The sequence below is a fragment of the Entelurus aequoreus genome, linkage group LG27 (genome assembly GCF_033978785.1).
Source record: "Entelurus aequoreus isolate RoL-2023_Sb linkage group LG27, RoL_Eaeq_v1.1, whole genome shotgun sequence".
Classification (NCBI taxonomy): domain Eukaryota; kingdom Metazoa; phylum Chordata; class Actinopteri; order Syngnathiformes; family Syngnathidae; genus Entelurus; species Entelurus aequoreus.
Window position 1 is genome coordinate 9,352,921 of NC_084757.1, and position 14,379 is coordinate 9,367,299.

General features: G+C 38.4%; 1 protein-coding gene across 3 annotated transcripts in view; it reads right to left on the reverse strand.

Moving 5' to 3' along the window:
- Positions 1-13,494, reverse strand: part of crocc2 (ciliary rootlet coiled-coil, rootletin family member 2) — a 131,569-nt gene extending 118,075 nt beyond the window's left edge. Inside the window, exons 1-3 of one of the 3 annotated variants that reach the window (XM_062038604.1) lie at positions 13,356-13,494; positions 9,914-10,052; positions 9,721-9,830 (exon numbers count right to left, since the gene is read on the reverse strand). In XM_062038604.1, coding sequence (XP_061894588.1) covers positions 9,721-9,830; positions 9,914-10,052; positions 13,356-13,412 — 306 coding nt within the window. In that variant the 5' untranslated portion in view covers positions 13,413-13,494. The remainder of the gene's footprint in view (positions 1-9,720; positions 9,831-9,913; positions 10,053-13,355) is intronic. The other 2 variants (XM_062038605.1, XM_062038606.1) reach the window with 2 other exon arrangements.
- Between the last annotated feature and the right edge of the window lie 885 nt (positions 13,495-14,379).

Sequence of the window (14,379 nt, forward strand, 5' to 3'; positions counted from 1 at the left end):
CCCTCAGCACACTGGGAACCAGCATTACTCCTCTCTAGTCAGTTCACTAGTCACTTTATACTTTTTACTGTCTCCTTTTTTCTACATTGCCTCTTAGAGTGGTCTTAGGCCATATTGCATATTGTGTATATTGTGTTGTTTTTGTATATTGTGTGGTTTCTTCTTTTTTTTAAATGCAAAGCACCTTAGGGAAGCAACCTAAATTTCGTTGGACCTGTACCTGTACATGCACAATGACAATAAAGATCATTCATTCATTCATTCATTACTCTCCGACAAATACCAACACCACCATCCCGGTATGGGAACGTGATTTTGTACTAGTGCGGGGGGTGTCCAGCGCAGAGCTAGGACTGTTTATTGATTTTATAGGATTCCGCCAGAATGCAGCTAAAATAGGCTCCCGTGACCCCAAGGGACAAGCGGTAGAAAATGAATGGATGGATGGAATACTGCATACCAATCCACAGATAGCATAACCCCCTCGGAGTAGCAAGCTGATTGGACGCTCTGTGTTTCAGGTGACGCTATGACATCATGGCTGTTCTTCAGTATTAGTGTTTGTCACTTAGCAGTCACACTATCGGGCTTTTTGGTGCATGTTTTCGAGGGAGTCAGACATTTTGGCGGTGCCCCGTCACACTTGCAGCATAAACGAAGGAGCTTGGTCCAAAGTGGAAAGGGGACGGTAACACAATCCTTCCAATCAGACTTTATCAGTGCTGGTCAGGCCTCCGTGCAGGCAGGGACCGCCCGCCAATGGCAGCTGGTGTCAGAAATCACTCGTCGGGGGGTTTATCTGCCACACGGCGGCGGTGTGACTTGGAGGTCAGTGCCGGCAACGCTCCAATACGGACACGTCGGGTTGAGAATCCACCGCAACGTGTCACTAAACTCCGGAGGACGCTCAAAGTAGGTCAAAGTTCACTTTGGTCACATGAGGGATTGCAGAGAGGCAGTGAGGAAAATATTTATTGCCAAGTGGGTCAAAAAGTAAGAAACTAATTAAGAGACGTTTATACTAGGGCCTTTAAAAAGGCAAGTTTAGCAAACAGGAGGACTGCAGTGTTTTCACAAATGGACGCTTTGTACGGCGGCAAAAAAATGAGCTGTTTCTTTGCCGGTCTGCTGCAGCGAAAGGAGACGCGACTTCTTACGAGCGCAGCGGGACAGGCTGTACCTGAAGGCATCACAAGGGGAGCCTTCATGAACCTGGCCTAAATATTTATTGACACCAACGAGGGCTGCGGCCATTGGCGTTGTTAGGCCTATTTTAGGGGGGCTCAAGCCCCCCTAAAATGTTCTTAAGCCCCCCTAAATAATTTGGTGTTAAAAATTTTACAAATACATGCCGACATATTCATTATAAAGTGGCCCGAATATGAGTTTAAATAAATAATCATATAACCTGTCATTATTCACTCAGTTTCCCCTCACTTCATAGTGTAAGGTAGAGAGCCCCTTTAGTGCGTCGGTATCCAATCCATTCCACTTGTTCATATAGAAAATGCCCACATCACTCAAAATCCAGTCCGCATTTTCTCTGCGACCTTGCTTGCGGTCCTTGGACTTGTTCATATAGAAAATGCCCACATCACTCAAAATCCAGTCCGCATTTTCTCCGCGACCTTGCTTGCGGTCCTGCAGGTGTACGAAGCACATTAGCACACAGCACTGCAGAACAAGAACCTTGTGTCTGCAATTGTAAATAATTTAGTTTTAAGTTTTGTGTTTCTTGTAGAATCTATATAAAGTAATATACATGAGACTATTGTTAAAATAATGAAAAAACATCATTAAATATATTTGTTTTATTGTATTGTTACATTCATAGCTGTTGTATTATTATAGAATGGCTTGTTAAACATTTCCTAGAATTTTCAGAGGGTGAAAAAACCAAGATATTTAATATAAAATTTAAAATGAATAAATACATAAAAAGAAAAAGAAAAAAAATTGTTTTTTTTGCTCCCGGGGAGCATTTAATTTCGTCCCGTGCATTTTTTTTACCGTCCCCGGGACGACGGGACTACGTTAATCTCAAGCCCTGGAAGTTACATTTTATTGTTTGCATTATTTGTTTCAGCATTGCACTTTGAAGATGGTCCCTCAGCTCTTTGACAGCTTTGGCTCTTTTTCAGATCAGCAGACGGACTCTAAGTCTTGGTTATTTACAGTATATATAAAAGTTTCTCATTTCTATTCAGACTTCCATATATATTTAATTTCCTTAACGGCTTGCCATAATATATATATATACATATACATACATATATATATATATATATATATATATATATATATATATATATATATATATATATATATATATATATATATATATATATATATATATATATATATATTATATACAAGCCAAATTATCCCGATCCAGATATTACTTTAATTCAAGTAATTAAGTAATATTTCCAGGGCTTGAATTTACAACCATTTTAGTCACATATGTGCCCAAAATGTAATCTGTGCAACTTCTAAATATTTGGAAACAAACAATTATTGTATTGTGAGCGAAAGTGGTGGCATTAGCATTAGCATTAACATAGAGGCTAATGCCCTGACTTTCATTGTGTTTCAGTGTATCTTGAAGGATCATGCAAGTCATTGTTTCTTGTTGATGCTGTAAACAAAATGTCACTGTGCAAACCCATGTTTGTTGTTGTACTGTACACAGATTGAAAATAAACCGACTGAAATAATAATAATAACAATGATTAATTTCTAAGTCTTTGTTAGCCGTTTGTGAAGTTTTGTGCTCGTGCGCTACGTTCGCTCGCATCCTGTGCATCTCCTGGGGGCTAAGCCCCCCCTGTCCTTAAAAGCTAGTGACGCCCCTGGCTGCGGCTATTCAATATTTCAGTGATCGAGTATTCAAATGAAAGTTACTTCCATTCATTGAGTCATCGAATAAAACATATTTTTGCTTGGTGACAGAGATATTAGAAACACACAAGAAAAAAAAGAGACATCCCACTTTAAGGCCCAAGCTGTTTGTTTACATGCTTTTTTTTTTATTTATCTTTGCTATTTGGGCTTATTGGACCCTAATTAGAGTAAAAACTAAGAATTATCTTTTTATATGATGTACTTAGTCCGTAAGTATACAAACGTGTACTTCATGTTTAGTGACATGCTAATGCTTATTTTTACACTTTTTTTTTTCCAAATTCCATTGTATGTTATACTCTTCTGACACCACCAGATGGCAGTATAAGCGTCCACATAAGCGGCCATAAGACCCCAATTCAGTAGTGTACACAATTTTGGAAATAAGAGCTAAAAGGTGCTGTCCACGCATGTGGCCACTAAGCCTTTAGAGGTTTTAATATTGATAATAATGACTAAGTACGGCATTATTGTATCATGATAGTTGATATGATAATTAGATATTTTATGGCCTATCAAAAATGAGGACCAAAAGAAAAATGTATTAAATGTAAACATTTTTAATTCTGACTATAATCCCGTCAGCTATCAAGGCAGGAAGGAAAAGAAATGTCAAAGTAAAACACTCAAAAAATGTAAACACAATTGTAAAATCACATTGAACACTTAACAATAACCTCTTAAAATGAAGGTGCAAAAATAAGGAATATGAAAGAAATGCTTAATAAAGTGTAAGAAAATAGCGTAAAGTGTGAACATGTAAACATAGAGAAACATGAGAAGAACTACTTTCTGCAGGCTTAGTGCCAGTATGTTACAGCTGTGCTCTAAAGGGTGAGTCAGTGGTCTGACTACGGTCCCTTTGAATACATTCAAAAAAGTGCCAAACTGTCCAGGTGACTTTCCCTCTTTACAATTTGTGTACAATTTCTTAATTTTTACTTTCTCTTCTCACTCCATACATGCATGCATATATATGTATATATATTGTAAGACATTTTTGTGTTTTTATATGTTATCGGTATCAACACCGGTTTATGTGCTTCACCAAGAAGCCAAAGTTTGGCAAACAATGAAAGAGAGTTTCTGAGCATGTTCTAAGCAAAGTTGCAGCTTCTAGGGGGCTTGTGTAGGCAGATCTGCGCTCTTTGCCATACGTGACCACTTGTATTTGACTAGCGGATAAATGCACAACGTTAAATGTAGTGACAAAAATGCTCAATCGGAAGCAGAGAAAATGTGATTTGAAACCTACGCAGGTGACGGTTTGACCCTGGAACAGATATTTATATATTCCACTATGAGCACTTTGTTAAAGACAACACTGACTTTTTACCAAAGCTCCCCAATATGGAACTTTATTATCTCACATGTGCAGGACTGTGTACTAAGTGTTCCTTGGCCTGACTTGAGAGTCCGTCATCTAATTGTCTCCAGTCAATATTATCCACCAGTCGTCCAATCAGAGCAAATAATGCTCTCCAGAAGAGAGATAGTCTGAAATGATTCATTCTAAATAGTGGATGAAGTACAAGTTGAGAGCAGGAATGTGTCAAACGGCGGATTAGGCCCGCGACCCGATATAGTCTGGCACGCAGGCCTCGAGATGAGTTTGCCAAGTATAAAAATGAGTTGAAATGTTTTAATGGAAGAAACTGTGGTTCTAAATGTGTCCACTGGATGTCACAATAGCGATAGTGAGGAGAGCAGACGCTTTTTAAAGCTAAAGTACCAATGATTGTCACACACACACTAGGTGTGGTGAGATTATCCTCTGCATTTGACCCATCACCCTTGATCACCCCCTGGGAGGTGAGGGGAGCAGTGGGCAGCAGCGGTGGCCGCGCCCGGGAATCATTTTTGGTGATTCAACCCCCAATTTCAACCCTTGATGCTGAGTGCCAATGGGTCCCATTTTACAGTCTTTGGTATGACTCAACCGGGGTTTGAACCCAGGGGTCTCAAACTCAATTTACCTGGGGGCCACTGGATGCAGAAACTGGATGAGCCTGGGCCGCAAGAAACGATTTCTTAAAAAAATCTAACATGCACTTTTTAATGAATTCACCTTCTTTGAATGGCTTTCCCGCCCTAGCAACATACTTGCCAACCCTCCCGATTTTTTATTGTAGCCCGGAAGAGTTAGGGCTGCATGGGATTCTGGGTATTTGTTCTGTTGTGTTTATGTTGTGTTACGGTGCGGATGTTCTCCCGAAATGTGTTTGTCATTCTTGTTTGGTGTGGGTTCACAGTGTGGCGCATATTTGTAACAGTGTTAAAGTTGTTTATACGGACACCCTCAGTATGCCTTGCAGTTGCTTACGTGTGTCTACAGAAGCCAAATACAACATGTGACTGGGCTGGCACGCTGTTTGTACAGGCTGTAGAGGAGACGCTAAAGGCAGTACCGTCACGGCACGCCCTTAAAGGCCTACTGAAAGCCACTACTACTGACCACGCAGTCTGATAGTTTATATATATTAATGATGAAATCTTAACATTGCAACACATGCCAATGCGGCCGGGTTAACCTATAAAGTGCAATTTTAAATTTCCAGGGAAACTTCCGGTTGAAAACGTCTATGTATGATGACGTATGCGCGTGACGTCGATGGTTGAAGCGGAAGTATTCGGACACCATTGTATCACAATACAAACAGCTCTGTTTTCATCGCAAAATTCCACAGTATTCTGGACATCTGTGTTGGTGAATCTTTTGCAATTTGTTTAATGAACAATGGAGACGGCAAAGAAGAAAGCTGTAGGTGGGATCGGTGTATTAGCGGCTGGCTGCAGCAACACAAACAGGAGGACTTTGAGTTGGATAGCAGACGCGCTATCCGACGCTAGCCGCCGACCGCATCGATGATCGGGTGAAGTCCTTCGCCGCGCCGTTGATCGCTGGAACGCAGGTGAGCACGGGTGTTGATGAGCAGATGAGGGCTGGCGTAGGTTAGCTTCAATGGCGTCGTTAGCAACAGCATTGCTAGGCTTCCACAGGCGGCACAGTATTAACCGTGTGGTTACAGTGTTTGGTTCGGTGTCTCCTGATAGTAGTATTGTTGATCTGCTGTCTATCCTTCCAGTCAGGGGTTTATTTATTTTGTTTCTATCTGCATTTAAGCACGATGCTATCACGTTAGCTCCGTAGCTAATGTGCTTCACCGATGTATTGTCGTGGAGATAAAAGTCACTGTGAATGTCCATTTCGCGTTCTCGACTCTCATTTTCAAGAGGATATAGTATCCCAGGTGGTTTAAAATACAAAGCCCTGATCCACAATAGAAAAAGGAGAAAGTGTGGAATCCAATGAGCCAGCTTGTACCTAAGTTACGGTCAGAGCGAAAAAAGATACGTCCTGCACTGCACTCTAGTCCTTCACTCTCACGTTCCTCATCCACGAATCTTTCATCCTCGCTCAAATTAATGGGGAAATTGTCGCTTTCTCGGTCCGAATCGCTCTCGCTGCTGGTGTAAACAATGGGGAAATGTGAAGAGCCTTTCAACCTGCGACGTCACGCTACTTCCGGTACAGGCAAGGCTTTTTTTTTATCAGCGACCAAAAGTTGCGAACTTTATCGTCGATGTTCTCTACTAAATCCTTTCAGCAAAAATATGGCAATATCGCGAAATGATCAAGTATGACAGATAGAATGGATCTGCTATCCCCGTTTAAATAAAAAAAATTCATTTCAGTAGGCCTTTAATATTGTTGTCTGGGCAGTACCGTCACGGCACGCCCTTAAAGGCCTACTGAAAGCCACTACTAGCGACCACGCAGTCTGATAGTTTATATATCAATGATGAAATCTTAACATTGCAACACATGCCAATACGGCCGGGTTAACTTATAAAGTGCAATTTTAAGTTTCCAGGGAAACTTCCGGTTGAAAACGTCTATGTATGATGACGTATGCGCGTGTCGTCGATGGTTGAAGCGGAAGTATTCGGACACATTGTATCACAATACAAACAGCTCTGTTTCCATCGCAAAATTCCACAGTATTCTGGACATCTGTGTTGGTGAATCTTTTGCAATTTGTTTAATGAACAATGGAGGCTGCAAAGAAGAAAGCTGTAGGTGGGATCGGTGTATTAGCGGCTGGCTGCAGCAACACAAACAGGAGGACTTTGAGGTGGATAGCAGACGCGCTATCCGACGCTAGCCGCCGACCGCATCGATGATCGGGTGAAGTCCTTCGTCGCGCCGTCGATCGCTGGAACGCAGGTGAGCACGGGTGTTGATGAGCAGATGAGGGCTGGCGTAGGTTAGCTTCAATGGCGTCGTTAGCAACAGCATTGCTAGGCTTCGACAGGCGGCACAGTATTAACCGTGTGGTTACAGTGTTTGGTTCGGTGTCTCCTGATAGTAGTATTGTTGATCTGCTGTCTATCCTTCCAGTCAGGGGTTTATTTCTTTTGTTTCTAACTGCATTTAAGCACGATGCTATCACGTTAGCTCCGTAGCTAAAGTGCTTCACCGATGTATTGTCGTGGAGATAAAAGTCACTGTGAATGTCCATTTCGCGTTCTCGACTCATTTTCAAGAGGATATAGTATCCCAGGTGGTTTAAAATACAAATCCGTGATCCACAATAAAAAAAGGAGAAAGTGTGGAATCCAATGAGCCAGCTTGTACCTAAGTTACGGTCAGAGGGAAAAAAGATACGTCCTGCACTGCACTCTAGTCCTTCACTCTGACGTTCCTCATCCACGAATCTTTCATCCTCGCTCAAATTAATGGGGAAATTGTCGCTTTCTCGGTCCGAATCGCTCTCGCTGCTGGTGTAAACAACGGGGAAATGTGAAGAGCCTTTCAACCTGCGACGTCACGCTACTTCCGGTACAGGCAAGGCTTTTTTTTATCAGCGACCAAAAGTTGCGAACTTTATCGTCGATGTTCTCTACTAAATCCTTTCAGCAAAAATATGTCAATATCGCGAAATGATCAAGTATGACACATAGAATGGATCTGCTATCCCCGTTTAAATAAAAAAAATTCATTTCAGTAGGCCTTTAATATTGTTGTCTGGGCAGTGCTGTCACGGCACGCCCTTAATATTGTTGTCTGGGTGAAAATCGGCAGAAATTCGGGAGAATGGTTGCCCCCTGGAGATTTACGGGAGCGGCACTGAAATTCGGGAGTCTCCCGGAAAAATCGGGAGGGTTTACTAGTATGACGCTGTCAAGCGCCATTCATATAAAACTTGCGGGCCGCACTAACATAACATTTTCATATTAAAGGTGCGGGCCGCAAAATAACATCTCGCGGGCCGCAATTGGCCCGCGGGCCGCGTGTTTGAGACCCCTGCTCTAACCACTAGGCCACTGAGCAGTCTTCTGCTCGGAACACATGGTTCTTCGGCACCCTCCTTTTCCCCAAAATGTGAGAAAAGAGTTGGCACAGGATTAATATGTGGACACAACAAATGAGGTATTTCATACCTACAAGTTTTTATCTATTTATTTCTTTTTTTGTTCAATCGGAGATAGGCTGTGACTCAAAGTTGAATGGCTTGAGCAGGGCCGGCCCGTGGCATAGGCCGTATAGGCAAATGCTAAGGGCGCCGTCCATCAGGGGGCGCCACGCCAGTGCCACAAATGTTGGAGAAAAAAAAAAAAAAAAGTTGGTACTATTATTTCTAAATACAAAAAATAATCCCACGTTAATTAAAATGCAAAGTAAAGCCTATTTAATAGAAATATTATTTGTTACAACATTACGCGCCCCCCCCCCCCATCCCCCCGCACGGTGCGCCCCCTCCCTTCCCGTATCATGACTCTTACCACATCAAAAACTGAACACAAGATGTCAAAACGGCCAAAACTGTCAAGTGCCCAGGGAAGAAAAAACAGAAAAGAAGAGGAGGAGAAACGAGAAAAAGACAGAGGTAGCAGGTAGGTAACGTTAGCCTACATTAAATTATTTGTCTGTTACAGAATGTGATAGCAATAGGCTTTTTAGCATTAAGCTAATGTTACATGATTCGGCAATTGCTAATCAATAAATAGCTAGTTCTGTTTTAACGTCGGGTTAATATTGTGGAGGGGGCTAAATTGTTATGGAAAATAATAATGTAACGTTAGGTAATTACAGTACTCCCACCTTACATTCCTCAGGGACATTTGTATTAGATCTTTTAAGCAGGTGTTTTCTGTTTACATTGTTATTGCCTTCTGGTTAGCTAATGTTTGCCCTGCAGGTAATAGTCACTTTTCCACCGCTTTATATATTAGGTATAGTTGTAAGCCTAGTTGTTAAAGTGCACATCATTAATGTTAATTAAGCAATATCCCATGAGAGGGAATGCTGTTTTTTTTATTTGAGCACTGCTGTGATTCGGTTAAAGATAATCATAACATAACATTCTCCTATAATATGTTAATTTGCTTTCTTTAAGTAAAAAAAAAGGTCAAAGACAAAGCTATTCGGTTTCTTGTGAGTATATACACTTCACTGCCGATGTGGGGGGGTGTTGCCACCTAAAATCTTGCCTAGGGCGCCAGATTGGTTAGGGCCAGGCCTGGGCTTGAGACAAAGTCTAAATGTATTGTGTTCTTCATTGTGTTTTTGACACTTCAAAGTTTTTCCCAAAATGTTTTAGCGAACGTGAAGTGTTATGTCAAGAGGATTTTTTGAGATGTGTACAGTTTCAGAATGTGCTTGTTCTATTTTGGGCCAAAGTAAAACAAAGTTGTCTTTATTTTTAGATTATCATGCCATGATTTTACCACATTTTTCCTCCATGCGGCTCCTTAGCGAAAACGAGTTTGAGACCCCTGGTTTAGAGTAAATGATGCAAAAGTGATTCTTACCTTCTCGGTGAGGCTGTACTGTTGGTCTGGTGGCTCATAGACGTCAGTCTGGGTCTGAGAACTGGATTCTCTCTGGTAGTCCTCCATCTTGGCGGCCTCACAGCTATCACCTACCACCAGGACAACAAATCATTTCATACACAATTCAGTTCAGGCCTGTATTGAAGTGTTTGGTAGCCATAGTTGTCCCCACCGGCCAGGTTACGGGTGATGATTCTGCGGACGAGTCTCGAGACGGGCGCCGATATCGCTCCGGAGCCCGGTTCATGTCCTGGGATGGTTTCGGTCTCTCCTGAGCGACCCTCTACGTCAAGTATGGACTCCTCCAGCTTCTACAAGTGATTGATTTCAAGTAAAAGCATTTTCCCTTTATTATGCCATGTTCTTTTGTGTTGTATTTGTTCATGTAAACATTTAATGCTTTTTTGTCCAAGATTACAGTGAAATAATTTAGTATTTTTTAAATATTTTGGCCAACAAACAATAGTTACCTTGGTTAATTTAACCATTTGCAGTATACTATCGGTAGTATTGATACAAAGGGTAGTTGATCGATTGATACCAACGTAATCAATACTATAAACTTCAGGACTTTCAGGACTCTTCAATTTTTGTATTTTTACAAATAGCCTATCTGTATTTTTTCGTGTGTTACTCATATGGTTACATTGTTGCTCTAAATATAAATCAAAGTCATAAATCTAACTGAATTGTGTGTAGTATTTCACTAAATTTATTTTATTTTACAAAAATAATTGTAGGTAATAACATTTAATAATTGTATTATTTTATTTGTATTGTTAATCTCCAGTGTTATTGTCTTATATTTTTGTATTTAGGTATTGTTCAATTGTTTGCAAATATGTTTGTTGATAAAAAAATTAAAAAAATCTTTGCTTGCCTAAACTTTTTCCTGTATTTTAGGCAAAATCACAACATAATTCAAGTAAAAAAAACAAATGGGAAAAATGGGAAACATTAAAAAAAAAAGCACAATATACAACATAAAGTAGAAAGAAAAACGTCAATAATGAATAAAGCAAAATATGTTCTAGACCAAAAATCACTCCATATTCTCTACTGCTCACTAGTGTTACATATCTGAGTTATTGTGTAGAAATATGGGGAAATAACTACAAAAGTACACTTCATTCATTAACCGTGTTACAAAAAAATCAGTTAGAATAAAACATAATGTTGGATATAGAGAACATACAAACCCTTTATTTATTGAATCAAAAATACTGAAATTCCACGACATAGTGAATTTGCAGACAGCTTAAATTATACAAAAAGCAAACTATAACCTGCTACCCAAGAATATACAACAATTCTTCTCAACAAAAGAGGAGAAATATAATCTTAGAGAAAAATGTAATTTAAAACATTTGTACACACGTACAACACCTAAGTCCTTCAGTAAATCAGTATGTGGAATTAAATGATGGAAAGAATTAAACAAATAAATCAAACAATGTACTAATATAATCCACTTCAAGAAACTCTTCAAACTTAAAGTGTTTACAAAGTACAAAGAAGAAGAACCATGATAAACATTCTGGATTTATCTCATCCAGCCATTCATTTTCTAGATAATCTTACTCATCTCACCATATGAAATATAATTTACTTCACCAATTATTATTTATTTATTTTTATTGTTATTACTTATGGAGTATACTGTGAATACATTGAGAACAGGAACTGAACAAAAGTTGTAGCAACTGCTATGTAAAGGACAAGTGGTATGATTAAATAAGCTCTGCTTCTTCCTACTACTTTTCGAACATGTTGAATAGAGAAACTGGAAATTGTGATGTATCATGTTGTATGCATTTTCCAAATAAACTCAAACGGCAAACAATGTAAAAATAAAAACCTATGTTGATACCAATAACTACTAATAACACAAAGCGCCGCCTTTAAATATTAGTATGGACGTATAAAACATTATAATCCTTTAAAAAATGTGACATATACAATGTTTCAGTATGTGGCCTTAGGTGGGAAAAGTGAACTTTAAAAACGTGTTGAATTGAAAATGAATAGTCAATAACAGTAAATCATAAAGAAACATATCTGAGTTATTGTGTAGAAATATGGGGAAATAACTACAAATGTGCGCTACATTCGTTAACCGTGTTACAAAAAAGATCAGTTAGAATAATACATAATGTTGGATATAGAGAACATACAAACCCTTTATTTATTGAGTCAAAAATATTAAAGTTCGGTGATTTGGTAAAATTGCAAACAGCTAAAATGATGTACAAAGCAAACCATAACCTGCTACCAAAAATGTACAACAATTCTTCTCAACTAAAGAGGAGAAATATAACCTTAGAGGAAAAAATAATTTAAAACATTTGTATGCACGTACAACACTTAGAACCTTTAGCATATCTGTATGTGGAATGAAATTATGCAATGGATTAAGTAAAGAAGTTAAACATTGTACTGATATGATCCAGTTTAAGAGGTTGTTCAAAATAATAGTGCTTACAAAGTACAAAGAAGAAGAATTATTAGAAATACTTTCAACCTTATTGAAAGTAAGATATTCTTCATCTCAGTATGTTAATAATGACTGAATTAATTAATTATATTTTACAAAATTGTTGTGTGTACTAATTCACAGATGTTATTTTATTATATAAAAATGTCAGTAAATGATTATATATATTTGTAAACACTCTGAAGTGGGAAAGGGGTATGATTAAATAAGCTTTGCTTCTTCCTACTCCTTTTCGGACATGATGTAAAGTGAAATGACATGAAATTGTGTGATGTATTATACTGTAAATTATACTGTAGAAAAAGAAAGAAAGAAAGAAAGAAAGAAAGAAAGAAAGAAAGAAAGAAAGAAACAACAACCAGTAGAATTGAGAATTATTATTATTTTTTTTTTTAAATAATTAAAATATTTGTATTTATTTATTTTTTATTATTGAACAACAAACATGCATTTATAATTAACTCAACAGTCAAGGTACTTTCAACAACAAGGAAAGGAAACAAAATCAAATACAGAGAGTATTAAATATTAATAAATAATAATAATTAAAAACTATTTTAAAATGTAAATAAATAAAAAACAAAAAGGGCTACCTAAATCACTTTAAATGTTTTTAACAAAGATATAAATTCAAGGGCTTTTGTACTCTTAATCATTCTCCAAAAATAATTGTAAATATCTTTAAACGGTCGTTTCCTCACCACTTCCGCTTTCATCAGAACCCGGAAGTGGATACGCACACTTTAATTAATTTCCGGTGTGGTTTGTCGCGGCTAAAATGATGTAATTCATCAATATCGAACAAAAATGATTAATTTCACCTGTGATTTTTAAGTATGAGTACAAAATAAAAATAAAAAACTGCATTGAGTAAACTGTTTGAGTAAATGTGCTGAAAATTCAGCACGACGTGCATTACACCCAGAAATCATTATAACTCGTTCAATAAAACGCCAAATTATGTTTTTTGACACGGTTTATTCGACGTATATAAATATTGTGTTTAATATCGTTTACATGATGAATCGTTTTGCAATCTCCTCAAGTAGAAGCAGTGCCGAACACTGATTTACGCTAAATAAATCGTCAAATAAGCTTGAAAAAAGGGGAATTTACCAACCTGAATGACGACCTCCAGTTCAGGCGAATGTTCGCCTTCCTCGTGTGGGGAACTCATTTGAAAAAGTAAAAAAATAAAATAAGTTTAAAAGCTTTAATTGTTGCTTCCTGAAGAGGACTGGAAATATTGTAGTCCGTCGCTATGCCTGATTGAAATAAACCTTTTTTAAACAGACAGCATTCGAATTTTAAAATAAATTCATGAAATTCAAATGTTTCAAGAGTCTTTCGATTGAGTGGATAATAAAATAGTATAATAATAGTAGCAATAAGCTGGAAGTGAAAAGAGTGGGGAGAAAAAAAAAGTTGCTGGCCAAACTTCACGACGCACCGACGTGACTTCCTCACGACCACAGGACAGGTTGCCATGGCGACCACAAGCCTTGGGGGTAGTTGCCATGGAAACCCAAAGTTGTTTGAGTGTCGCCTTGGCAGGACACGGACGGGGTTAATAATTAGAAGTGATGGATTTGACCACTCTTTAATATTTCATATTCCTTTTTTTATTTTTATGTTTTTTTAAGTCCAATAAAAACACATTGAGTAGTGTGCACACAAGTTCACATTCAGTGGCATCAAATAGTTCCCACATCTTACAAACAATACAGAAATAGAAAACTGCACAGAGAGGACCCGCCGATCATACCATACCACAGTCTTTTTCAACCTTTTTTGAGCCAAGGCACATGTTTTTCCATTGAAAAAATCCAGAGGCACATTACCAGCAGGAAACATTAAAAAATTAAACTCAGCAGCCAAAATTGACAGTAAAAAGTCGTTGTCGCAATTGTTGTATATGAATTCAACCCATGACCAAGCATGCATCACTATAGCTCTTGTCTCACTTCACCGACTGACTTATTTGGAGTTTTTTGCTGTTTTCCTGTGTGTAGTGTTTTAGTTCTTGTTTGGCGCTCCTATGTTGTTGATTGTCATGTCATGTACGGATGTACTTTGTGGACGCCATCCGCTCCACGCCCTGTAAGTCTTTGCTGTCTTCCAGTATTCTGTTTTTGTGTAGTTTT